The sequence below is a fragment of the Danio rerio genome, chromosome 25, assembly GCF_052040795.2.
Source record: "Danio rerio strain M-AB ecotype USA chromosome 25, GRCz13ab, whole genome shotgun sequence".
NCBI classification, from domain to species: Eukaryota; Metazoa; Chordata; class Actinopteri; order Cypriniformes; family Danionidae; genus Danio; species Danio rerio.
Window position 1 is genome coordinate 30,449,215 of NC_141045.1, and position 27,805 is coordinate 30,477,019.

General features: G+C 33.6%; 1 protein-coding gene across 19 annotated transcripts in view; it reads left to right on the forward strand.

Annotated features, from left to right (window-relative positions):
- cadps2 (Ca++-dependent secretion activator 2) overlaps window positions 1-27,805 on the forward strand; it is a 350,912-nt gene that overhangs the window by 234,048 nt on the left and 89,059 nt on the right. For all 19 annotated transcript variants that reach the window (XR_015526569.1, XR_015526568.1, XR_015526570.1 and 16 more), the window contains exon 13: window positions 344-531. Coding sequence is in view for 14 of the 19 variants with exons in the window: in XM_087312412.1 (XP_087168538.1) it covers window positions 344-531 (188 nt within the window). In the remaining 5 variants the exon portion in view is untranslated. The remainder of the gene's footprint in view (window positions 1-343; window positions 532-27,805) is intronic.

The following is a 27,805-nucleotide window of genomic DNA, read 5'->3' on the forward strand; positions in this document are numbered from 1 at the left end:
AATTTAGCCTACCCAATTCACCTATAGCGCATGCTTTTGGACTTGTGGGGATAACCGGAGCTACCGGAGGAAATGCAAACTATATATTATATTATATTATGTTATGTTATGTTATGTTACGTTACGTTACGTTACGTTACGTTACGTTACGTTACGTTACGTCACGTCACGTCACGTCACGTCCTGTCCTGTCATATTATATTATATTATATTATATTATATTATATTATATTATATTATATTATATTATATTATATTATATTATATTATATTATATTATATTATATTATATTATGTTGCATTAATGTATATGTTTGATTGAGACACATGTTTGTTTTTGCAGGGTTGGTTCAGCCCAGGCCAGGTGTTTGTTTTGGATGAGTACTGTGCTAGATATGGAGTGCGGGGCTGCCATCGTCACCTCTGCTACCTGAAAGACCTGATGGATTTCTCGGATAACAACGCCCTGGTGGATCCCACACTCCTACATTATAGTTACGCCTTCTGTGCCTCACACGTCCACGGAAACAGGTATTATAATATCTTAAAATATAGTTTACTTTCATGAAAAGTTAGTTTTGGTTACATTATTTATTTATTTATTTATTGATGAATGAATGAATGAATGAATGAATGAATGAATGCATGCATGCATGCATGCATTGCCTGGAAATAGAACCATTGACCTTGACAATGCTCTGTTTATCTAAGCTACATAAAGGCTGTATATTGAGTGGGTAAATATGTTATTTGGCTTAGGAAAGTGGATTTCTCCTCACTTGAGATATTGAAGTATGAAACTGTTGTATGTGCTTTGGATTTCAGTTTTTTTTTCTTTCAGTTTTTATATTTGCGGTATCACTTGTTTACTGAGCTCTGCACATGAGAATGACTGCTAATCAAATCCAAGAGCTAATGATTATATAGATCAATCTTGTACTTTTTGTTAGGGTGGCTTGGTTATGGAAAAAATCATTTAATCAAAATTGTTTTTGGTCATAATTGTAATCACAATTATTCACTGTAAAAAAACATACTTTAATTATAGCTACAAAAATTCTTCAGTCGAGAGCAGTGAGTAATTTTCTTCTTTTTTTATCATTAATAATGATAAAAACAGTCAGAAATGTTGCGCCCTGTCACTTTAAGAGCATTACCACTTTAATTTATGGTTTCACTTTCACGTGTCTTTTGATTCTCAACTCGTTTGTTCATTACATAAATGAAGGTTAATAGGAATAATCACTAAACACCACATTTTGAAACAAATTTGCATGTATTTGACCATTAAACCGGTCACATTAAGATGACTTTTGATATGTGTTACTGCTCCTCTCTGAGGCTGAGCCCATAGACACAGCAGCATGCGATCTCTTTTGCGCTTTTAAAAACATGAATGATTTGAATGTACATCAATGAATGATGCGCATCGCTTGCTGCAAAAGTCACATTACAGTAAATACTTTCAGTAGTTTTCACAAGAAACTGAACTTTGCAGAGCAACAAAAGTAAAGTGTGCAACTGGAAAAGAGCGGTATTTGATGCAATAATCATTTATCTCGATCCATTTTTTTTGATAGTTTGAAGCCAAAATCGAAACAGAATTTTGATTATTTGTACAACCCTACTTTTTGTATAAACCTTTTTTTTATTAATAACCTGCTATTATAAACATTAAAAATCCTAATCATATTTTCCAATAAATAAAAAAAATTTTACAATGAAAAATCCGTTATTTCATAGCTTTTTATTTAATTTAATTCAATTTTTTAAAAGCAAACTGTAAGGGTCCAGTAGAAAGATCAAATTGATGTTTATGTGATGCCTACATGTTAACATATTTATTTGTATATAGGCATGGGACTGTATAAGTTTCTTAAGGTATGATAACCTTAGATAAAAATACCACAGTATCACGGTGTTGTGATTACTGCTCTAAACTGCTCTTACTACTCTAAAATAAGATCATTTCAAAATGTCTGGTACAAAAAAACAAAAAAAAATAACAATTTATCTTATTTTAAAAAACATTAAATCACATTTTGGAACAGTAAACATGTCAGACTAAATAGTTCAAATAAATCATTGACTTTTGCTCTCTTCATTAGCTTCAAAAACACAGATTTCTTCACGACACATACAAAATACATCTAAAAAATAACATTACATATACCTTGGGATTAGTATAACAGAACATTTAGCAGTATTTTCCAGTATTTTAACTTTGGTAAACCTTAAAACAGATCATTGTCCCATGCCTTAATTGTAGCATATTTAATTGGGAAGTTGGGCAAAGCAGTGGCGCAGTTGGTATTGTTGTTGCCTCACAGCAAGGTTCGCTGGTTCGATCCTCGGTGCAGTTGGCGTTTCTGTGTGGAGTTTGCATGTTCTCCCTGCATTCGCGTGGGTTTCCTTCGGGTGCTCCGGTTTCCCCCACAGTCCAAAGACATGCGGTACAGGTAAATTGGGTTGGCTAAGTTGTCCGTAGTGTATGAGTGTTTGTGAATGAGTGTTTGTGGATGTTTCCCAGAGATGGATTGTGGCTGGAAGGGCATCCGCTGCGTAAAAATGTGCTGGATAAGTTGGCGGTTCATTCCGCTGTGGCGACCCCAGATTAATAAAGGGACTAAGCCGACAAGAAAATAAATGAATGAATGAATTTAATTGGGAAGAGTACTATGTAGTTTTATTAAAAGCAAATACTGTGATTTGGAATTTTTGGGTAAAATATTGAGATTTTAAATAGTATATTATTTATAAAAAAGTATATACATTGTAATAGGTTGACATTTCAAAATATCTGTTATTATGAGACAAAAAAAAAAAAAAAAAGCAGCTGATTACTTTCAGAGAGAATGATCATTCTCCTAAAGCCAGCTCTTTTAACAGTGCCACGACAGCTCATTCTGACAGCAAGGAACATTTAAAAGTATTATCCAAATATGTGAATAAGGAAAAATGACGAAAGAATATGTTTATATAAACATTTTACATATATAATAATAAAATAAAACACATATAAATGTTTACTTATAGTTTCTATTGATATCCAATGCAGAGAAACAATATTTCAGTTGTGATTTTAAATAGTATATCATTTATAAATGAGTATGTACATTTTATTAGGTTGACATTTCATAAATTCTGTTATTATGAGACAAAAAACCCTAAACAGCTGATTACTTTCAGAGAGAATGATCATTTTCCTAAAGCCAGCCCTTTTAATAATGTCACAGCAGCTCTTTCTGACAGCGAGGAACATTTGAAAGTATTATTAAAATGTTTATAAGGAAAAATGAGGAAAGAATATGTTTATATAAACATTTTACATATTTGAATATACTGTACATGCTTTTACCCCAGTACATGTAGTTAAGGTCTGAAAGACGAATACTTTATACTGACCTATTGACATTTGCAGCAAGAAGATGCTTTAAATAATAATGTTCTAATTATAAATGTTAAACACCATAGTAGTTTATAATAAAACACATATAAATTTTTACTTGTATTTTCTGTTGATATCCAATCCAGAGAAACAACATTTCAGTTGTGATTTTAAATAGTATATAATTTATAAATGAGTATGTACATTTTATTAGGTTGACATTTCATAATTTCTGTTATTTTGAGAGAAAAAAAACAGCTGATTACTTTCAGAGAGAATGATCATTTTCCTAAAGCCAGCCCTTTTAACAATGCCACCACAGCTCTTTCTGACAGCGAGGAACATTTGCTTTCCCTTGAGGTTGTGCATTTTGAATTCTCACATGTTAAGTGTTTGAAATCAAGGATTTTATTTGTGTTGGACAAACGCAAAGTCCCACATGTTTGAGAGATCATACAAAAAAAAAAAAAACACTTCAGAATGGCTTTTATCCACACATAATGGACAGGAATACAAAAGCAACGACAAGACAGAAGAAATTCTTTAATCACGCGGGATGTGCTCAGTGCGGCTGCCATGTTCCAACATTACTCAAAGAAAGACTGAGAGCGTCTGCTTGGCAAATTAATTAATGGCTCCCCATTATCTCAAAACGCAAAGCAATTAAAGCGTAATTACGGACTCCATTTGTGCTGCTTTTAATAATTTTTTTCTTTCATAAGCCTCCGAGGATCAGAATTTCATATAGCATGCTTGTGTACCGTAAATGATTGTGCAAATTATTGATGGTTTGACATTACTTAAGGACTGCAGTCGGCTTATTTTAGCTGCGAGAGGACTAAAAGCAGCTCGGGGTATGAGCAGTGTCTCTTGTCCACTTGCTGGCGAAGTCCTTTGTGTTTTTTTCAACGCACTGAAAGCTGTTGGTTTTCCACTTACCTCGAATCACCCATCAATTGACTTATTAGACGTTAAATACACACGGATGTGCTCCCTCTCTTTGATGGTTCATTTAGTCAATTAGGAACAGTAATGATTAGCCTCTCTAGCTAATCACCGGTTACAAATGAAGAAAATTGGCATGAGTAGCTTTTTTTTATTGAAGGGGGTTGTGTTTAAATAATGGCAGTTGAGCTGCGCAGCATATAAAGAGTGATTATGGGGATTTCTATCTGGGATAATACTCAGCAATAAAAAAAAAATTTGCAAATATTCACACTATTGAATATTGACTTTTTTTTATGGATTTTATATCGAAGTTAAAATGGATGGTTCATAAAAAAAGACTTTCACAGTTCTAAAATAATTATTTTCACTTTCAAATTGGGTAAATTATGGACAAAACCAACCACTGGGTTAAAATCGGGCTATAAATTAAATTCCAAACATTTTAACCAGCAGTTTGGTGTACAGTGTGATTATAAATATATGGTAAATATATATATAAACACAGCCAACACATATTTGAATATGCCAAGAAGAAAAAAAAATTAAAATGTGTTTTTTTGTGGAGTTTGTTTGTTTTTAAAGATGTTATGAGAAAAATACATGGTTCTCAACAGGGACATTGCTAGGATCATTTACACAATTGCGACAATAAATGGTCTATATGTGTTCTTCCAGCCATTTTAGGTATTATGTATTTTAAAAAAATGTATGTCAGGCATGTAGAACTAGAAACATTTTCAGTACATGGTCCTCATGACTATCTGTTTATATAAACAGTTGAAGTCAGAATTATTAGCCCCTCTTTGATTTATTTTTCCCTTTTAAATATTTCCCAAATTATGTTTAACAGAGCAAGGAAATTTTCACAGTATGCCCTTAAAGCTAAATTTTTTTTCGATAGTCTACAAAACAAACCATCCTTATACAATAACTTGTCTAATTACCAAACCTGCCTTTTTAACCTAATTAACCTAGTTAAGCCTTTAAAATTCTTGAAAGTGTTTTGATAAATATCTAGTAAAGTATTATTTACTGTCATTATGGCAAAGATAAAATAAATCAGTTATTAGAAATGAGTTATTAAAACTATTATGTCTAGAAATGAGTCGAAAAAATCCGCTCTCATGTTAAAAAGTAATTGGGGAAAAAATAAACAGAGGGGCTAATAATTCTGACTTCAACTGTATGTATGAGCAATATGGCACAAGTAGCAGTGCGATATTACTGTATACCAGCACTCTTGGGAGGCGTGCGTTGGCTGAAGCCTGCAGGCTCACAGGCTAAGAGTTTGATATTGAGATTATAAGACATGTGTGATGACATAATCCTGTGTATAAAATCAAACATCCTTTGAAGAGTCTTAAAAATCCTTTTGTACGAGGAACTACTTTTTGCTCTGCCACTTATTCTGCCAAGTCCCTTGGTAATTTTAATACTTTAAAACACCAAATCTAAGCCTTTTGAATATAACACAGCCAACACATATTTGAATATACCAAGAAAAAAAAAATTTCAACACGATTTTTCAAATGTGTGTGTTTTTTGTGGAGTTTGTTTGTTTGTTTATTTGTTTGTTTTTAAAGATGTTATGAGAAAAATACATAGTTCTTAACATGGACATTGCTAGGATCATTTACACAATTGTGACAATAAATGGTCTATATGTGTTCTTCCAGCCATTTTAGGTAATTTCATAAAGTCAATTTATAATCCAATGCTAATTTACATAGCATGTTACAGTAGAATGTAATAAAATAATAAGCTAGATGCACAAACCCACTGATTTAACTATTACTAAAACAGATGTGACTGGCTATATCATATCTGGATAAATATGTCTACATATCTATATCATATCTAGATAAATATGTCTACATATCATATCTAGAAAGCTAGTACAATTTATGTTTTTTCTGAATAATATGCATGTATTTACATATTTTTTTATTGATTACAGTTATTTTATTTCACCAAAACTACACACATTTTATATCGTGAAAACAATTATTAAGCTTCATCAGTAGCTAGAACTTTTCAGTTTCGCACTTGTATTATTACCTCATCAGCATCAGCTTATTAAATAATTAAAATCAAATCATGATCATATTTTATTTTTTAGTAAAATAAGCAGAATCTAGAGGCCTTTGCCTTTTATATAAGCCACTTCAGATACCTACAGTAACGATCAACTAGAAATCAAGTTATTATCCGTTGTTCCTAAAACTTGGATAGTCAAGTGTGTGTGTGTGCGTGCGTGCGTGCGTGCGTGTGTGTGTGTGTGTATATATATATATATATATATATATATATATATATATATATATATATATATATATATATATATATATATATATATATATATATATATATATATATATATATATATATATACTACATGCATAAACCGTTAAGTGGACTTAGTCGACTGTTATTACTGATGGAAAAACTGATGCATTTCTGTGAACAGCTGTTCTTTTTCACTATTGTGTGATTATATTTCTGGAATATATTTCTAACAAGAAACTGGTTATAGTACAGTATGTCTTGGTGAAACGTTCACATAAAGCCTTTTTAAAAGCACATACCTTTCATTCTTTTAAACAAATGGTGTATGTTTTTATGGTTTCATTCTGCGGTTTAACAGTACAGTAAAGGTTGAATAGCATTTGACATTTGACAACTTCTTAAGTTTTGTGCTCAATGCACATATATATACAGTATAGACATTAAAACATCATTTTGTACTTGAAGAATAAAAATAACCAGTCTATTATTTATGATGAATCTGGATTTGATTCCTGCTCTGAGTTAACGCTTTATAATCTTCTTTATAATCATTATAATGACATAAAGGCTGATTTTAAGTTGTAATAAAATATTATTCAGCCTTTTTATACTTGTGAAAAGAAGTGACATGAAAGCCTGCTGTTGCTACTGAACACAACTTTCATGCACATCTAATTGACAGGAAAAACTGAAGAAGAAAAAAAGCTGCTTCTTTCAGTGTTGGAATGTTCGAGCACTGTTAGAGTAATGTCTGTCATCAAAATAAGCTGCACATTAATGGCTTGTTTCCACTGACTGGTACAGTACTGTTCGAGTCGGTACGGGTCACCCTTATCAGGCTTGTGTTTCCACTACCAAGGGTGGGTGTGGTGTATGACAAAGTTTCAGTCGATGTTATTTTCACTCAAGAAAATGTCTACAGTAAAGCTGTACGGGTCGCTTACATACCATATGAGAAGCACTTCTCTCAAAATAGATGCTTTATACACATAAGTACTTCTGTAAAAATGTTTATTACTAACTTTTCTATGAACATGAGTTGATTATAACTGCAGATCAATGACAGCGCGAAATAGCCTACTGCAACGCCTGCGATTAAATAAAATAAATAAATAAATAAACATATATGGACACATACAGACCCTTGCAGTCTCCCATACTGTATGTTACCAATAACAAAAAACTACAGACAGCATACATTAAGCAAGCAAGAAAGCAAAACCGCTCTCGCTTTAGGCTGGCTCGAAAAAAAACTACAGTAAGGGGCACAGGGTAAACCTGCTCTTCTTTTTGGTTTTGTGGCTGTTCATCAAGATGCTGACAAGGTTTGTTTGAGCCCGGGTCGACCATGGGTTGTTATAATATGTAAATATAATTCCGCTGTAATCTCTCGGCTCGTTGGCTGTGTATTTTAAACATGGCGGCTCTTTTGTTTTCATTCTGGCTTGTTGCACAAGCGAATGATGTATCTCTGTAAACATATTGCATTCAGCTGAGCGTGTAGCTCTGCCTTTTGGTATCCTCATGTTCTCGTGCATCGAAAGGGTGCTGAAAAAGTTCAACCAAAAAAAAGTTAAAACAAACCGTACCATACCACTCAGTGGAAACAGGCCATAAGACACACAACTTTATGTTCTGTCATCTGCAAGTGGGAAATGATCTGTCAGCTAAAACATATAGGGAATCAATAGGACATGTATGATGACCTTGTTCTGAGAATGATTCATTTTTTTGGTTAAGCATTTTTACAAAAAGCTCAGGCAGACTGATATCACAAAGCGGAAATTTGTAAAAGCAGTACTGTGAGAATCCATAAAGATAAAGACACTTTCTGCTATTCTTATTACCAAAATGACAGAATATTTGAAGGTTTTTCTACTGCATTAAAAAAGGCATAGTATAAGCATACCTGTGTGTTTGTCATCACAAGTTGATGCATTTATGCAGTGTGCATACTTTAAATTGCATACTTCAAATAATCCATCATTTATGTCAAATTAATAAATGCTCATCATCACAAAATAATCCTCACAATTATAAACAAGTGTGCAGGCAGTAAATCACTGACTCATGAATGTCTAAGAAGACATTTTTACTGAAACACCCAGAAATTTTATCAAGAATTTATCAAAAATATAAAGAATCCTGCATGTACTTTTAATGAGCACTGACATCATTGTAAACATTGCAGTTTTTTTTTTTACCCAATCAGACTTGTTTATGAGCAGACTTGATTCCTTATGGACTTATTCAAATTGCTGCACACTTGACTCCTGGAAATTCTGTATATTTAAACCAATCAGAGAACGACTGAAGAGTTCCTAAAAAGTTTCCAGATAAGTGTGCCATATGCATCAGACATTTAGACACAGGTCTGTGGGTAATGCTTGGCATGACATCCGAGGCTGAGATTTCAAGTAGACATTACTTGATTACTTTAGATTTCAAGTATACTCCTCAGCAGCTATGTTTGTTTCTCTGTATGTGTTAAGGAGATACAGGCTACTGCTCTTGGAAAGAAACTGTTCCTCCAGCTATTTGATCGTGCCCTAATTGTCCTGTATCTTTTGCCCGATGGAAAGGGAACAAACAGACTGTATCCTGGATGGGTTATATCCTTGCTGATGTTGCTGGCTTTCCTGCATAGACGGCTGGTTTACACTGTATTGAGATTGGAGAGATTGGATAATTCTCTGTGTTGTTTTGACTATTCGGGCCAAGTCTTTTCTATTCTCTGCAGTGCATCTCTACACTGTGATGCAGTCACTGAGAATATTCTCTGAGAAGTACACTCTCTTCTCAGTACACGGAGAAATATACAAGTATATTACAAGGAACAAGCATACTACATAAAAATGTCCTGTTGGTGCATTTTTTATCAGACTTTGCTATTTCAGTGAACATGTGCACTTTATAAAGTAGAGCTGCACGATTTTAGCTAAAATGAGAATTGCAAACATTTTTTTTTGCTTAAAACAAAGATCACGATTCTCTCACGGTTCTGTAGATGTAAAATAAAGCTTAATATAAGATTATTGTTTTTCTCAAACATATGGTAAAACAACAACATTAATATTATGTGTAGGTCTACTGGTTTCTATAAATAATTATATTCTACTTATCATAACTCTGATGTTGAATTAAGTTTGAGATATAGGCCTATGTTTGCAATCTGTCATTCAGAACATTATTAGGCCATTTAATTCACTGGTAAAATCAACATTACAGAGGCTAGAGTATTAATAATGACACTGTAAACATTTATTTTCATGCACAACTGTGTGTTTGCTATAAAAGAAAAAAACATATCAAATGCTTGTCGCAGTCATAACTCTAACATGCGATATGACTATTTAAATGATGCGCACGCTTTCGGTTTCATTTTCACTACTAAGTGCTGTTCATACTTTGTGCGCGGCTTTTAAACTATCACTCTGTGCCACAAACTGAATATTATTTACAACTTTATTACCTATTATTCACAGCATATGCAGGTTCTGTTCAATAAAGTAGATGCCATATAGATGCGCGCGCCTGCAGTCAGCAGCTCACGTCACGTGTGATTTCCCGGCCACAAATACAGCATTAAATGAAGACAAAAATAACATTTTAAGGTGAATTATACCTTATAAATACAGTATGTGACATCATTTGGAGGTGTCCATGTCGCTACGTGTGTGAAACAATGAAAAGACCCGTGCAGCCGCCTATGCTTCTCCCCTGAACTTGAAAATATGATTGGCAGAATCGTAGAAATGCTGGATTAAGATAGTCTAGGGGGTCTAATCGAGATTGTGATCTTTTTTTGATTAATTGTGCAGCTCGAATATACCTCTATAGATAAGTATTCTGGTTCATGAACCAGTATAACCATAAAAAAATTTGCTTTGACGCAGCAACAAATCAGCCTTTGCATGTTGCAATGAAATAAATGGGTTTCATAGTGCAGTGCTTTATTTGTGAGGTGTGAATGCCGCTGACTATGGCTGGGGGGAAAGTGAAACCAGTGCACTGAACACTGTTGAGTGGTGTGGTGCAGCTTGGCTTTTTATTTTTTGGATGTTTTCTTTTTTTTTTTTAGATGTAAACCAAAATTGCCAATTTTTGCAAATAATGTTCAGCGGCCCAAAATTCTGTGCATCCATAGCATTTTACATTTTATGTTTGATGTTATACAGACACATTTTTTATGTTGTTTAAGAAGATAAAGATCATCCAATATGAATATGGCAACGATGGTTTTATAAATCTTCAAATAAGTCAGTATTGTGCTTATCTATTAATTACTGGTTTGTGAATCTCAGTGTGAAACAAAAATGCATTAAAGGTGTCATTTGATGCATTGATGCAATAGATAATTGTTCCACATTAGAAACTATGTGTCTTAGGTAAGTGCATACATTCTCCAGAAATAATTTTACAGGTCCATTTCTAACCCTAAAGATTTGGCCCTAATATGATATGGTTGCTTTTGACCATATTTAAAAGAGCTGATAATATTAATAAGCTCTACTCTAATGTTCTCACATTTAATGTTAGTATCTAATGCTCTCTCTCTCTCTCACACAAACACACACACACACACACACTGAGAAACACACGAGATGTACTCTGAAATAAATATGTGCAAAATGACCATGCTTCTGTTTGAATAAATGAACTAATTAAATAAATTATTTATTAAATTATAATCTTTTTTAACTAAAGTGGTAAAGATGTTTATTTTAGCTAGGAGGAGCAATTGAGCTATCTGTATGGCATCAGAGTAACTTATGTTGCTATCATAATTGGTTAACGTATCTGAAAGTAGGATGAGCTAGCATAAACAGATGAATCTTTTAGGGTGCTTTCACACCTGTGAATCGATTCAGTTGTTCCGAAACAGAGATTACAATTGTTAAATTGTTGCTCTTTGCTCTTGGAGCGGTTCGCTTTCACACTGCAAAGTTTCTAAAAAAGAGCTAAAACAAGTCACGTGCGAGTAAACTCTCCTTACATTGGTCAGTGTCAGGGTTTATTTTGCAGCGTCCCGCTCAGCTGTCAGGAGAGGTGGTGGTTTGGTGGTGATTGACAGGGTGCGCGCGCGCGATGTGTCTGAGGAGAGACGCGGTGGGGAGGGGTGAGAAGGGTGCGCGACGATGCCTATTTTAAGAACTGGGAGGGAGAAGCAAGATTACCAGGAGATCATCACTCGTTTGAAGGCATCGGGAAACTCGTTAAACTTCCCGCCCTACTCATAATTCTCTCTTCATATAGCCGTATGCCTATTACATATCCATAAAACACTGTGATATAATCGCGCTCGGATCGGAACGCTTTCTTACTGCAATCGAACCGCTCCAGGGTTTGTTTCAATCGAGCCGAGACCACCTCATTCAAGCGATCTCGGAACGATTACTTTGGCGCGGAACAGAGCACGATTGCCCTGTTTATATATGCCAAACGAACCGCGCTAACTGGGCAAATGAGACACGTTCCGAAACAAAAGTGTAGGTGTGAAAGCACCCTTAAAGGTTACTGGCATCCTTTCACTAGATAATAACTACAGTTAGAGCTAAGTGATGATCCTCATTGATCTCCTAATTTGCCAATACCTAAAGCCATCTACTACTTACTAACTATTATCTACAATATTTTTAACAACATGGGGATGTATTAAGTTATGCAAATTTGAATTATAGACATACACTGTAAAAAATATATTTTTTGTTACTTTAATATTAATAAGTTAATCAGGTTTCAACTATTTTTTTTCAATTATTCAAAGAAATATAAAAAAAAATATTAACTCAATATTTTAGTCTTGAAATTAGTCTTTTGAAATTTAGTCTTGATCTAAAGTTCTTTAGATTCAACAACAAAAAAAAAAAAAATGTAGACATTAAGAATCTTTAACAGTGTGGCTGACATCTTCCCTATACTGGTTCTACTGTTTAACTTCAAAACTTTAAGTTAAATAAACATATGTATGCATATTTTTTATAAAGAAACAACACAAAAATATGTTTGCTGTTTATTTAAATTACTTATTCAAAATAAATAAATAACAGAAATATATATACATAACACAGTGTATATAAAATATATATAAAATAACACAGTGCTGAAGTTCTTTGCAAGGAAAACATAACTGTTTTATTTTCAACCCTCTTAGATTTGTAAAAGCTAGTAAGTTAACCTAATTTCTTCATTTTTTCCCGAGTGGTCTTTAATGAACTTAAAAGAGCACATGTCACTCCGCTAATCATCCGTTTGCACTGGCTACCAGTTGCTGCTCGCGTCAAATTCAAAGCTCTGATGTTTGCTTACAAAGCAATTTCTGGCTGCGCTCCTTCTTATCTGCTCTCACTTCTGCAGATTTATAGGCGCTTCAGAAACTTGCGTTCTGTGAATGAACGTCGCCTCGTGGTTCCATCCCAAAGAGGAAAGAAATCACTTTCCCGAACTCTCGCGCTCAATCAGCCCAATTGGTGGAATGAACTCCCTAATCGCATCAGAGCGGCAGAGTCACTCACTGTCTTCAAGAAACGACTAAAAACTCAAATGTTTAGTCTCCACTTTCCTTACTAATATGCAATTCCCTCTCTGACTCCTCCACTAACTACAAAAAAAAAAAAAAAATATATATATATATATATATATATATATATATATATATATATATATATATATATATATATATATATGTATATGTATGTATATATATATATATATATATATATATATATATATATATATATATATATATATATATATATATATATATATATATATATATGTGTATATATATATATATATATATATATATATATATATATATATATATGCTTTACATACTTGAAACTTGCCTACAGCACTTATTCATTGTTGCTCTTATAGTTGTGTAAATTGCTTCCTTGTCCTCATTTGTAAGTCGCTTTGGATAAAAGCGTCTGCTAAATGACTAAATGTAAATGTTAAATGTATATGTCCCAACACAAATTGATTGTGCAGAACAATCAATTTTTTACAATTTTTTACAGTAATCTTTTCCACAGTGGTATTTTACTGTATTGACGAATAACAAAAACAACAGCAGAAGTAAAATATTATTTCAATGTGGAGAATTTTAAGGAGTTTAAAAGTGTGTACAGCTTAAAAAAATGGCGTCTGTTCGAATGAGAAAGCATCCACTCAACTGGTCTATCGCATCAGTCAATAACTCAAAGAAAGCCAGCGGCAGTGTGGCCTTGCTCACAGTGAGTGTGAAGCTGGAAACCTGGGAGGAATGTATTTGCTATTGTCTTTGTGACATCTTTCTATATGATCTTCCACCCACCAACTCTAATAGAGCGCAACGAGCACACAGTTTGTCTGCAGTCTTGGTTTCTAGATGTACATTTTTTCAGGGATTTCAAATAATAATCAAATATATATACATGTTGAGTATTGGAGCCACATCACATCAACTATTGATAGATTTTATTAGTTAAAAAAGGCGGAGGGAAGATTAATATTTTGATTGATTAATTATAAAGATGTTGGCAGTAAATGTGCAATAATATGTATATATAATAGTTTGAAAGTATATTATTATATGTATATGTAATCAGTGTTAGGGAAAGTTACTTTAGAAAGTAATGCATTACAATATTAAGTTACTCTACAAAATAGTAACTAATTGCGTTGCTTAGTTACATATTATGGTAAGTAATGTGTTGCGTTACTTTTGAGTTACTTATGCATTTTTTTATTACCTGGCTGAGGCTTGATCTCCTTCAGAAATGTTTTTTTTCTTTCATTTTTAACAGAGCAGTTTTGCAATTGTCAAAACACTATGTAACATACACTCACATTACATTAAACAAACACATCAACATATATTTTGGGATATTCTTTCTTCCTTACCACCTGTGTGGAACACAACAAACAAACTAACATGACAGACGCTATTATATTCATTGTGTAATACATGTATGTGATGAAAAAAAACTAAAAATCTTTACATGTGTATAGATCATTCTAGGGCTGCGCAAAATTTGTTGTATATACAGATTATTTAAAGTTTAAAGCAATGTGTTTGCTACTTTATTGCTATTTATCTTAAGTAAAATCACTGTCTATTGAGGTAACCCCCTTTTACTTTTCTTCAAAAAAATGAACACAATCTCTCAATTTCATTGTGATTCATTGTAACTACTTTTATTTTATTTCAGCAATTTATTTTTTAAAAGCTAATTAATTAAACTGAAAAGTAACACAGGTTACATTTTCAAAAAAGTAACGTAAATATTGTTACTTATTATGCAAGACTTTTATCGAGCGAAAAAAATATATACAACCATTAATCTATACTCAAAGTTGGGTTGGGAGCTGGGTCTATTCTATGCAAGCTCTGACTTTCACCTTGATATTTTAGCATGGTTGTATACCAGTGAGCCGTTTGACAAAAAAGTGTCCTTCTAGATCAGGGGTCACCAATCTCTTTTCTGGAGGGCCGGTGTCTCTGCAAGGTTTAGGTCCAATTGCCGTGTTGCCGTGTTTCAAGTATACCTAGTAAGACCTTGATTAGCTCATTCAGGTGTGTTTGATTAGGGTTGGAGCTCATAATCTGCAGGACACCGGCCCTCCAGGAAACAAGATTGGTGACTCCTGTTTTAGATCTATTACTTACTTCTAAGACACTACTGACTATGTTCACATGGACATTTGTAGTCTAGTTTGCCCTAATAGACAATAAAATAATTAAGGTGTTTATGTGAAGTGCTTTCTTGTAAGAGTTTCCTGTAATATTGGGTGACTTTAACTGCAGTTCGGCAGTATCACTTTGACTCATGAACATTTAATTCATGCCCCTGTGACAAACTGGGGTATAAGATGAAAATAAGGAGTAAGGACTGGTAAGAGTGTCATGGAATTTAGTAACGCACACCGAATAGGGTCGGGTACCAAAACCCGTATGCCCGAAACCGGTATGCACCAGACAGAACCAGCATATGAATTTTGGTGCCTAATTCCGGTGTTACTGGGACAAAAACGTAAGAAGCATCAAGGGGTTCATCAAAGGCACACATAAGTATGCATGGTCACATCCTCTCTAAATCAACTTAAAGGTGAGGAATGGACTGTCTTTGACAGTTTGTGACATTATCGTTTACATGGACACCAATACTTTGATTTTAATATGATTAAGACAATACTCTGATCAAGAGTCCACCGTAAACAGTGATTTTTGATTATCTTAAAGGACCACAGACACAAACTGCAAAGGTAACATTTATAGACTGGTGATGCAATGACATTAATGGATCTGTGTGCTATAACATGTTACTGGGAATCATAAATGTAACGTTCAAAAAGCAACTCATGTAAACAACTGAATCATATTATTGTCTTATTCAGATTTAGGCAAATCATTAGATGACTGATGTCCATGTAAAAGTAGTCACAAGCCCCAAACCCAGAAAAAAGGTGTTTCCTGATTCCCACAGGTTAGTAGTAAGTTAATGTAATAGTAATAGCATAATGCAAAGCTTGCATTCATGCTAACAAATGATCAAAAGAAATATATTAATGCAATTCAAATATATAAAATATAAATTTATTTTTACTTTAAACGTAAAATAAATACATATATTTGTATTGTCAATTCTAATGATTAAAATATTTAGGCACCGTTTTGGCACTGGTACCGTTTTAAAAGTATCGATTTTGCACCGGTATCGAAATAACCCTAAACGATACTTAACCCTAACGGCGAATGGAAAGAAAAAAAACTTTCGCATTTTGCTTTGTGTGTGTGCTTGTGTGTGTGTGCGCTTGTGTGTGTGCATGCATGCATGCTTGTGTTTGTGCATGCATGCTTCCAAGTGCATGTGTGTGTGTGTGTGTGCAGTCCTTTACTGAATGCCGCATGTGTGGATCTTGTCGGAAAATACGGCGAAAAGACCTACATGACGGCAATAGTTTGATTCCGGTGTTTACTTCAATAATGCCACTAATATACGTATACTCCACCTCTTAATTCCATTTCTGTTTAGTTCAGTTATGCCTTTAGCCGGATTTAGGTAATTAAATATCGCTGTTTCGAGATTGTGTAGGCCTACTGTTCAAAATTCATGTTTAAATGAATAAACAGTTAGTAAACACAAGTACTTCTTGTTGAACAAAATTTATTTTCATCACCGATTTTCAAAGTAAAATTTTCTCAAGCAGTTTGTAATGTATTTTGGAAAAAGGAGATGAGCCCTTGGTTTAATGTGGCACCTGTCTTGAGAAACCCGATTTCAAAGACCCGATCTTTTAGTCATTAATTGGGGAGCACACATATTCTGAATGCCTGCGGCAGAATTCAAATGAGCCATTTTAATTTAGATTAATCGAGATTAATTCCAAGATTAAAGTGAGATTAATCTTGATAAAAAAATGTATTAAAAATAATCTAGGCCCATCTATATATATTTAATTGTTTTATTTATTATTTTAATAATAATCATCAAAATTGCATCATCATCATAATAAAAAACACTATACATAATTTTATTTAAAACAATTTGTACTTAGTTTAAGTACCAATCCCTATTATTGCATATTACCTGCCTATAATTAAAATATTGCATTTATTAATACTTAAATTATGATAAAGTATGATCTCATTCTACATTCCAAATTCTACCCAATACTTAAACCCAACTATAACCTTACTAACTATAAATAAGCAACTAATTAGTAGTTTATTAAGTCTTATTTAATGATTTGTTAATTGTGTGAATTGTGTAGCTTAAAATAAAGTGTGACCTAACTCTAATATATAACAAACAGCCATTAAGTATGAAGACAGTTAATTTGATTGTACCTACTGTAGAGAAAACAGCTGTTGTAATTAATCCGGTATAGCTAAACCATTAATTCCATAAATTCCTCCCGGCATTGGGTTTTATTTTAGATGACAGTGAAGTGTGTGTTCACAGAGGCTTCTTGCAGACAGTGCAAACATCCTCATGGCACATTTCAGTCAGTGTCGCTTGTGTTTGACTGACAGATTGACTCTGGGCTCGACGAGGCTTGAGTCTTACAAGCAGGTACGCGAGAGCAAACAGACAGGTGTGGATTTCTGTGAGAGATGAAGTGCCGAGGATGTACTGACAGCGAAGCGTGTGACAGTAATCACAAGCTAACCTCTTTCTCACCTGTCAGTCTCCCTCCGAAACCCCTCTCTCGCCTGTCCATCATGCTTGGCTGCCCCGTGTGACAAGAGTATTTACCAGTCCGCACACTCACTTACTCACTGTAAACATGACATACATCCAGAACGGCACCCTTCGGAGTGTCACTTCTGTCCATGTTGGGTCTCTTGATGTTATCAGAAAAAAACAAAAAAAACACAGACCCCATCTGTCATGCACAGTTTTCATTTTTAGATGGCATTCTTTTACAATATTAGATATTTAGATTTTTTTTTTTTTCAGAAAATATTTCAGCAGATGATTCGAAAGGATGTACACTGTAAAACACATTGTAAATTAACTATTACACTTATTTTGTTATTCCTGTTTATTTATTTATTTATTTATTTATTTATTTATTTATGTTTGTCTCTGCATTTGAATTGCATTTTGGGACCTTAATCTTTCTTCCAACAATTATTTGAACCATAACATGTTTGAATAAGTGACTAAATTGAACATTTTTTAATAGTTTGAAGTGATATTTTGTCTGGGTGAGTGTTGTACTGTATTTTACGATACAAAAATCTTATCAGAACATTTTCTCTCATTTTACAGACTAACTTCTCTTTATGCTATTTTTTTATACATAATATTATTCAAACTAATAAAATGTCAATAAAAGTCACTTTGTTAAACTGTAAAGTTGAATTTTCAACATCTAAAGTTGACCAAGCAGAGCTCAACATCCCATTATGCAATTCACAACCGCATATAAACGGAAAACACGTAAATCAAAGTATAAAAACAAAATATGGAAACTGTTAATCAACTGTTATTTTTGTGCAGTGATTGGGATGATTAAATACACACCGACTTTATCTGTCATGCATATTTATCATTTTTTATTGCCATAGTTATAACAAAAAAAGCAGACATTGTACTATTTTTTTAGCATGTACTCATTGGAAATACATGTTTGAGCCTATATTTTTGTGCAAAAATGTACTTCAACATACATTTGACTGCAGTTTCTAGGTAAAATGAAGGCTTCCGGACAGTATGACGCCAATGCTATTTACAGGGACATACTATTGTTAAATAAAGGATTATTTTTGTGCAGATTAATAAATGCATAACCACGAAAACTGCTTAACGGTATGAATGATTTATAATCAAATACAGTTGAAGTCAGAATCATTAACCCCCTTGAATTATAACCCCCATGTTTATTTTGCTCCTCAATTTCTTTTTAACAGAAAGAAGATTTTTCTATACGCATTTCTAAACATAATAGTTTTATTAAATCATTTATTACTGACTTTTTTTATGTTTGCCATCATGACAGTAAATAATATTTTACTAATATTATAAAATTATCATATATCATATAAGACACTTCTATACAGCTTAAAGTAACATATAAAGGCTTAGCTAGGTTAATTAGGTTAACTAAGCAGGTTAGGGTAATTAGGCAAGTTATTGTATAACGATGGTTTGTTCTGTAGGCTATCGAAAAAAATATTGAGCTTAAAGGGGCTAATCATTTTGACAAAAAATGTTTTTTAAGAAAATTAAAAACTGCTTTTACTCTAGTCGAAATCAAACAAATAAGACTTTTTTCTTTTAGAAAAAAATATTATCGGACATACTGTAAAAATTTCTTTGCTCTGTTAAACATTGTTTAAGGAATATTTAAAAAAAAAGAAAAAGAAAAAAATTCAAATGATTCTGACATCGACTGGATGTTTGCCTCACACGTTTAACGCCATATGCACAACTTTTCTTAGGTGGTCAGTTTTCTCTGTATCTTACTTTATACTGTGTTGTACTTGAGCAATCAGGTTCGAGTCTGGTGAAAATTCAGTCCCGCAACATTGACAAAAGCAATGCAAAATCAAGGTAAAGCTACCAGCCGATTCAAATGTTATCACTCGATTGAATGGGCGCTATCAGTGGTTATCAGCTGATAGATATGGGCCAGTAGGGGCCTTCTGCACCTACTAGTTTGCTCAAAAGGCTGTTATCATGCATCCACATGGTTAATCAGCTAGAGATCACATATGGCTGCAGCCGGAAATTAACTAAAATTATTTATATTATTTATTAAATTTTCCATTAACTGTGTTTTATTAAAGCCACCCCAACTCTGAACTCAAACGTCACACTAATGTAAACACAGATCTGGATCTGGAGTCTTTTCTAGTACTATAGTTTATTGACCATGATAATTATTTATATTATTTATTAAATTTCCCATTAATTGTATTTTATTAACATCTACCTACCCCAACCCTAAACCCAAACATCTCAGTAACGTAAAACCAAATATGAATCTGGAGTCTTCTCTATTAGTAAAGCTGATTAACCACAAGAATTATTTATGTTATGTATTAAATTTCCCATTAATTGTATTTTATTAATATCTACCCCTACCCTAACCCTAAACCCAATGTAAAAACAGATCTGCATCTGGAGTCTTCTCTATTTGTATAGTTGATTAACCATGTGGATGGATGATAACAGCTTTTTGAGCTAACTAGTAGGCGCAGAAGGCCCCTACTGCCTCATATCTTAAAGCTGATAAGAACTGATAATGCCCATTCAATCAAGTAATAACATTCGAAGAGGGTGAAGCTACAGGACTGCGATAGATTTTCTCATACATTTGCTTTTAAAAGCAAAATTGCTTTGGTTTAGGAAAGAGTTTAGTTCATTTGTTAGCAAGGTTATCTGTACAAAAGCACTGCCTTCTATTACGAAACTATGTCAAACATTTCTGAAAGTGTGGATGTGGCTGAATTTGGAAAGAAGTAATATTTGTAGACTGATTGGGGGGTTGCCCGTGGGGTCTTTATGTATAATTCAATATAGAATAGAGTTAATACAATTAACAGTTTAAAAATCTCATATTTACCGTTTCTGACCAATTCAATATAAATATAACATAATAATTAGTGGCATTGAGGTTGGATTCAGTTGTGATTGTGATTTGTTGTGATTCTTAAATAATGTATAGTGATTTTTTTTATGTAACAATATTGTTGCAAAGTAAAAAAAAAACAAAAAAAACCTGCAAACAATTGTATTTTTACTTTTACACCATATCAAGTTTTTATTTTGGATTATGAATTATTATGAATTTTAAACGAGAAAATAGCACACCCAAAAAACATTCATTTTATTTTTTGTAAAGTAATTTCATTTTTACTGAAAGAACATAAACATTTAAAATTACAGTTAATTGCACTGTGATCCTTAAAGGGATAGTTTAATCAAAACTGAAAATTCTGTCGTCTTTGTTGGTCTTTTCATGTCTTTTTTTCTGTCAAACACAAAATAAGTATCAATTGATTTGCACAGTATTTGTTTTTTCCCACAACAGTATGAAAGTCAATGGTTGCCGGATGTTCTTTTGTGTTCAAAAGAAAAAAAAGAAACTTACAAAGGTTTAGAGCCACTTACAAATGTTTTTTTTTTTTTTTTTGTCATCATAAAGTTTTTATTGAAAATATGCCTGACGAGATTGTTTGGAACATGAACTGTTGTTTCACTGAATGACATTTTAGTGTGTGTCATCGTTAAATCATAACAAAGTAATATATAGTCATTACATTTGCATTATGTTTGCTGGCAAAAACTTTGATGGTTTCAGAGTGAAGCTTGGCATCGTATTTTCATTTACACAAGTGCAGCTTACAGCATCTCAGAATGGCTTTATTTATAGTACAGTAGCTGAATGGGGGAAAAAACAGTTCTGAGATTCTGAAACACTGTATCATGAGTTTCACACTAAAACCTTTAGCGCATTACGCAATTTTGGAGTATAGATTTTATTTTCACATATCTTTGCACAGTAGTAGACCAATACATAAATCAAGCACTTTTTTTTTTCAGATACCCTAATAAAATGTGACTTAAGAGATATGTCATGTCCTCCTTGTTAATTTATACTTTACGTCACAGTACCAAAATAGTTGATTTGTTTATGTAAATTCACACTTGGGCTCCGTTTACACTAATATGTTTTAGTTTTAAAATGAGATTTTTTAATAAAAACATTCCACACCCACATTGACGTTTTACCTAGCATTCTGAACAGCTCGCATATCACTTGACCACACACAGACACACACACATACAGTACACACTCTGGCATACGCTGCAGTGGCATATGCTCACATCTGAGCTCCAGGCAGTCAGCGGGTGCTTTGAGCACAAAACCCCAGAGAGCAGTTCACGTCGGACAGTTCATCAAGGATGTGCCGCTGGATCATGTCTCACTATTATTGTTAAACGTGATATTTAATTCATCTTGTCTCTATCTAACGACTCTTCTGTCTTTTTTTAATCTATCAGGTAACAGCGTCAGTACACTGCTTCAATCTTTCACTTTCACACTTGTACATAGTAATTTTAGTGAAAACCTTAGATACTGTTGGTTCCTGTTGGTTGTGGACCTTTTTTACCAACCAAGTTTGTTGATGCCTTTATAACTACACAAATCACTCTACCTATTCATGCCAGAGTACTGCGGAAAAAGTCATTGACAGGTGGTAATTTGTGTGTAACTTATCTTTATTTATTTGGTTACTTTTGGGTAAAACAAAGACCATGCGGGTACGGTTGTTGAAACAGTAGGCTACAAATAATTAATTCACCACCACCTATGACAACGATGCCATCGTCCATCGAGGTGTTTCACATTAGATATCGTACGATGCCAGATTGGTCGACATCGCCCAACCCTAATTACAATTGTGCTGTAAAACTCCACTAACCACTGTGCTGTTAATTTACAGTTTACTGGTACATTTTGCAGTATTTTTACAAATCTAATTGTAGTTTCATTTATTTTATTGATGTTGCTATAAGAATATTCCCATTACGATATTAAGATTTTCTGCATTTGGAAAATACTGGAAATTTCAGCAGATGTTTGAAGGGCTGTATTGAGAAAAAATGAATCATTTGATAGTTTTATAATTTAATGGAATAAAATTAAGACAATAAATAATTAAAAAATATCATATTTACACGGTTTCTGATCAATTGAATATAAATATAACATATTAATTAGTGTAATTGAGGTTAGAATCGATTGTGATTGTGATTTGTTGTGATTTCCTAAATAATTAAGTGATTTTTTTATTGTAACAATATTGTTGTACTTTAAAGTAAAAATAATCCTTTTAAATTGCTGTAAAATATAAATTCTGCCAATATTACTATAAAAAATGCCAATAATACTGTATTTTCCAAATTTTTTTCCAATAATCTGAATTTTCCACATACGGAGATGGTCAGGACTCGTGACGTATGTGCGCCTCAAATTAGATCATCATTTTTTACATACGGAGATGATTTGAGCTCCACGCAGCCCCTAGACCACTCTCCATTGGAGATGAATGACTTCCGGTCTGATACTTGTCGTGTGTAGCGTAAATGTGGTTTTCACCACTTATCTCACAACCCTGCTAACCAGTTACTGGACAGCCTCACAACCAACTTACTGGACAGCTCAGCACGAGCAGACTTTCTCAGGCCTCCCGACACTATTTAACCCTCGTTGACTGGCCATGGACGGGTCAGCGTTACACTCATCTCAAACACGCTCGCTTCATCAGGCACAAACAATAAGTCACCACCCCCCCCCCCCAACAGTACTGCGCTCCCACCAGGGACGCCAGCATGAGGCAGCGCTGCGTGAGCTGGAGGCTCACTGCACTTTTGCCGGATTTATCTGCACATTTGACATCCTCCATATTGACATTTTGCATTGTGACGATTGTTGTGATTGTGTACTTATATTTTTATTTGTGGTTTGTTTTAGGACACACTAAATTTAAAAAATAAAAATTACTGTCAGTTTTGTGGATTGCTGCTTTCTGGCCTAAGTTTATTTCAGTCGGAAGTAGGGCTACAGGATTCCGGCAAAAATTTAATTGCTTAAAATCAAGATCACGATTCTTTCTCACGATTCTTTAGATGAAATATGAGTAGGCTATTATTATTTTTAATTCATAAAAACATCGTCACCTTGGAATGATACAGTTCTACCTGCAACATTTTTTTTATTTATTTATTTTTTTTTAAGTCTTAATGTAAACAATCAGTTGTCATTTAATAAGAAGATGTCAATAACTCAATTTTGACAAAAATGTCAGATAGCACTTTATAATTCTAAAGTGATGGTAAAACAACTATAATAATATTAGGCCCACAGTATGTGTAGGTCTACTGTTGCTTAAAATGCTACATTTTGTACAGTCATTATGTTGGAACAGACTTTTAATTATCCTGTTTGTTAATTCACAGTAAAAAGATGACATCAGAATACAACAATTCATAATTATAAAATTTAATTATTATGTTTGAGACATGTGCTTGTCATTTGTCGTTGACAGCATTATGAGACCATTTGTTTTCACTGGTAAAATCAAACATTTGTCATTATCAGATTTCTTGCATTATATTCAACAGTATAGGCTAGAGTAGCTATACAGCTATGACACTGTAAAAAAATTCTTTTCATGTAAAACACTATGTTAGAAAAAAAACATATTAAATGCTTGCCAAAATCATAACTGTTAAATGCGTTATGATCCTTCAAATTATGTGAGGCCAGTTTAATTTTTACTTCCAAATGTGGCTCATGGCTGCCATCACTGTGATGAAACACACATACATGCAAATTATTCTTTCAGCGCGACCCTCAAACGATCGCCCTGTGCAACAAACTAAATGTTATTAACAACTTTATTACTTATTATTCAAATCCTATGCAGGTTCGGTTTACTAAAGTAGCCGTCATCGGCTTGCTGCATGCACACGTGCGCATTCTCTGTAGGTCGTGGTCAGCTCACGTGTGATTTCGCGGCCGCAAATACATCATTGCATGAAGACAGAAATTACATTTCTGGGTGAATTATACCTTATAAATACAGTATGGGACACTTTAAATGCCATTTGAAAGTGTTCATGTTCCTGTGGAGACTTGTGCGACTGCCATTAAGCTTCTCTCCTGACCTTGAAAATATAATACGCTGAATCGTAGAAAAGATGAATTAAGATCGTGTGTAGGGTCGAATCGAGATTGTGATCTCTTTTTTCGATTAATTGTGGAGCCCTAGTTCAAAGCATTTTATTTTGTCTTAATTTTTTGTTTGTGTAATTCTTTTTCAGATTTTGTAAAAAATTCTTAATACGTATATTGACGGTAATTGATGATGAAAACAATAATAATACACTTAATTTTTTAAAGCACCTTTAAACCTCTAAAAGTGCATATTTACATAAAAAAGAAAAGACAATAGAACAATTAATACAATAAAGGAATAGTTAGAAAATGTAAAACAGTGAATGAACATCATACAAGTGACAAAATTACAAAAAAAAAACATTTTCATTATTTATGATTATTAAACAAAATATATCATAAATAATTAATATATTTAGATGATTGTTACAATTAGTGTTTAATGTTGCTTTTAATATTTAAAGAAATAATATACTACACTACCTGACAAAAGTGTTGTATTTGATCCCAGTTGTAAAAGGAACTAAAAATATCTTGACTTAGTTCATCTGTTGAACTGCATCACAATCATCACAAATACTGCAGAAGACCTATTGGAACCCTCATGGACTCAAGATTCTCATAGAAATCAATCAAGTTTGGTGAGGGAAAAATCAGGGTTTGGGGTTACAGTACATTCAGTATGGGGACGTGTAATCTTGCAGAGTGATCTCTGCAGAGTGGATGGCAACATCAACAGCCTGTTGATACCTGATGAATGGAAGTCCAAGCTTAATATTATTTTTTTTCTACTGCACCATATTATATTTATATTCTATACTGTACATTATTTTTGCTAAGTGACAATACTTTTGTCCAGGCAAAGTCAGACCTTACTGTTCTAATTGCATAACTAAAAATCAAGGCATGATCATACTTTATTTTGGTAAAATAAGCATAATCTAGAGGCCTTTGCTTTCCATATAAGCCACTTCTGATACCAAATGATCAACTAGAGGTCAAACTACTATTTGTTGTTCCTTGTTGTTGGATAGGGGACAAGACTTCTGTCAGGTACTGTTAATGTTGTCAATATATTAGGAATATTTCTACAGTAACAAAATGATATGAAATATAAAATATAGTGTATAATAAAGTATAATCAAATTGTATTAATAAAAATAAAAAAACATGACACAATACCAATATTACCATTGATAATGTGTTAGTAGTAAATAATAGCTATGCTATATTATTGTTAAATTATGAATTACTGTTCATTTTCTTGAATATTATATTATTTTGCATTCTCTAATATTTTTTTTTCAAACACAACTTTTATGATAATGCTGCTGCTAATAAAAATAATGTGGTAAAAGTTTGCATCCACAATACAGCCAATTTATAATTATATAATTTAATAACTGATTTATTAATTTTATATTATTTACTTTTCCACTTTAAGCATGCATTTATTTATTGTTACACTGTAAAACCCAACAGTCAACTTTATCAAATGAAATGAGTGTAGTTAACTTCAAATTTATGGAAAGTTAATTCATTTGAAAAGAGTTTTGAATTTAGTGATGAGGATAATTAGTTAATTAAATACTGCATTACTTCAACTTAAATGGAGTAAGTTCACAGTACTTATACAAATTAGTTTTTCACTCAAATGTTTTGTAGCAATCGGTTTCCTCAAACAATTTAAATTGTCTTAACTTTTTGGGTTTACAGTAGAGATCTGCGCGGGACTAAATTTTGAATCCCGCTCCCGCCCGAACCCGACCGCTCCCGCTTATATTAAGCACTTGTTGTCCCGCTGCCCGCCCCGCCCCGTTTTCTATCCGCCGCGCCCGATCCCGCTAAAGAGCGGGGGGAGAACAAAACCGAAAATCACCCAGTCATACAGTCCAGACAGCCTATAACAAGCTGTCTGTATAAACACACACACGCACAGCACCAAGCACACACACACAGACAAAGCTTTCTCTCTCATTCGCGCGCGCGCGCCCACTAACACACACTCATAAGCACCAAGCCCACACAGAGGCAAAGCTCTCTCTCATTCGCGTGCGCACACACACACACACACACACACACACACACACACACACACCTCTTATTCGCGCGTGCGCATGCATACATACACACACACACACTGCAACAAACAAGCTAAACACAGCATCGCGCTATTTCATTTACACACATACATACGCGTGCTCACTCGGGAGTCGGGAGCGATATTGCTAGACAGCCCGCTCCCGTTCCAAATTAAACCCGCCTTAGAAATCTGGTCGGGTCCTGCGGCGCCCACGGGACAGCCGCGGGATGCAGACCTCTAGTTTACAGTACTCAGTTGGTTTGATTTTATTGGGTTTTACTGTGCTCAAATTGCTTCATTTACTCAAATGGATTAAGTTGACGGTACTCATTCTGATTAGTTTTTGAACTAAAATGGTTAGGTGCAATCAGTTGCATCAAATGGTTTGAGTTACCTTAACTTTTTGGGTTTTACAGTGTAGTTTACCATGCAAGACACAACAATGCACAGATTTTCAATAATAGCTATTATATAACAATAATTACTGTATACAAGGAACATCAAAAAGACAAATTATGACATGCACAGGATACTACTTTTTTTTTTTTTTTTTTCAGATCAGATGTCATATATGTTCTGCCAAAACTAAAACACCTTTGCATTTTTCACAAACTACACACAAACACATACATTGACAATCCCATTAAATGGCACCACAATCTGTCACACTAGGCTCCGACAACAAATTCCATCCTTAGCAAAGCTCTACTAATAATGTTGTGTTACGTAAGGTAGAATTGGATGCTTTTCAAGGTTTAAAGGATCCGTTTAGCATCAGTCAAGTCAATGGGAGGATGTGTGAATTGCCGCCAGACTTAATTACCAACTAAAGTCGTAAGGCTTTTTGCTTCGTCGTAGGTTTTGGTGTCGCGCGAGTACAAACTGGAAAACCAGAGCGATTCTCCTTCACACTAGCA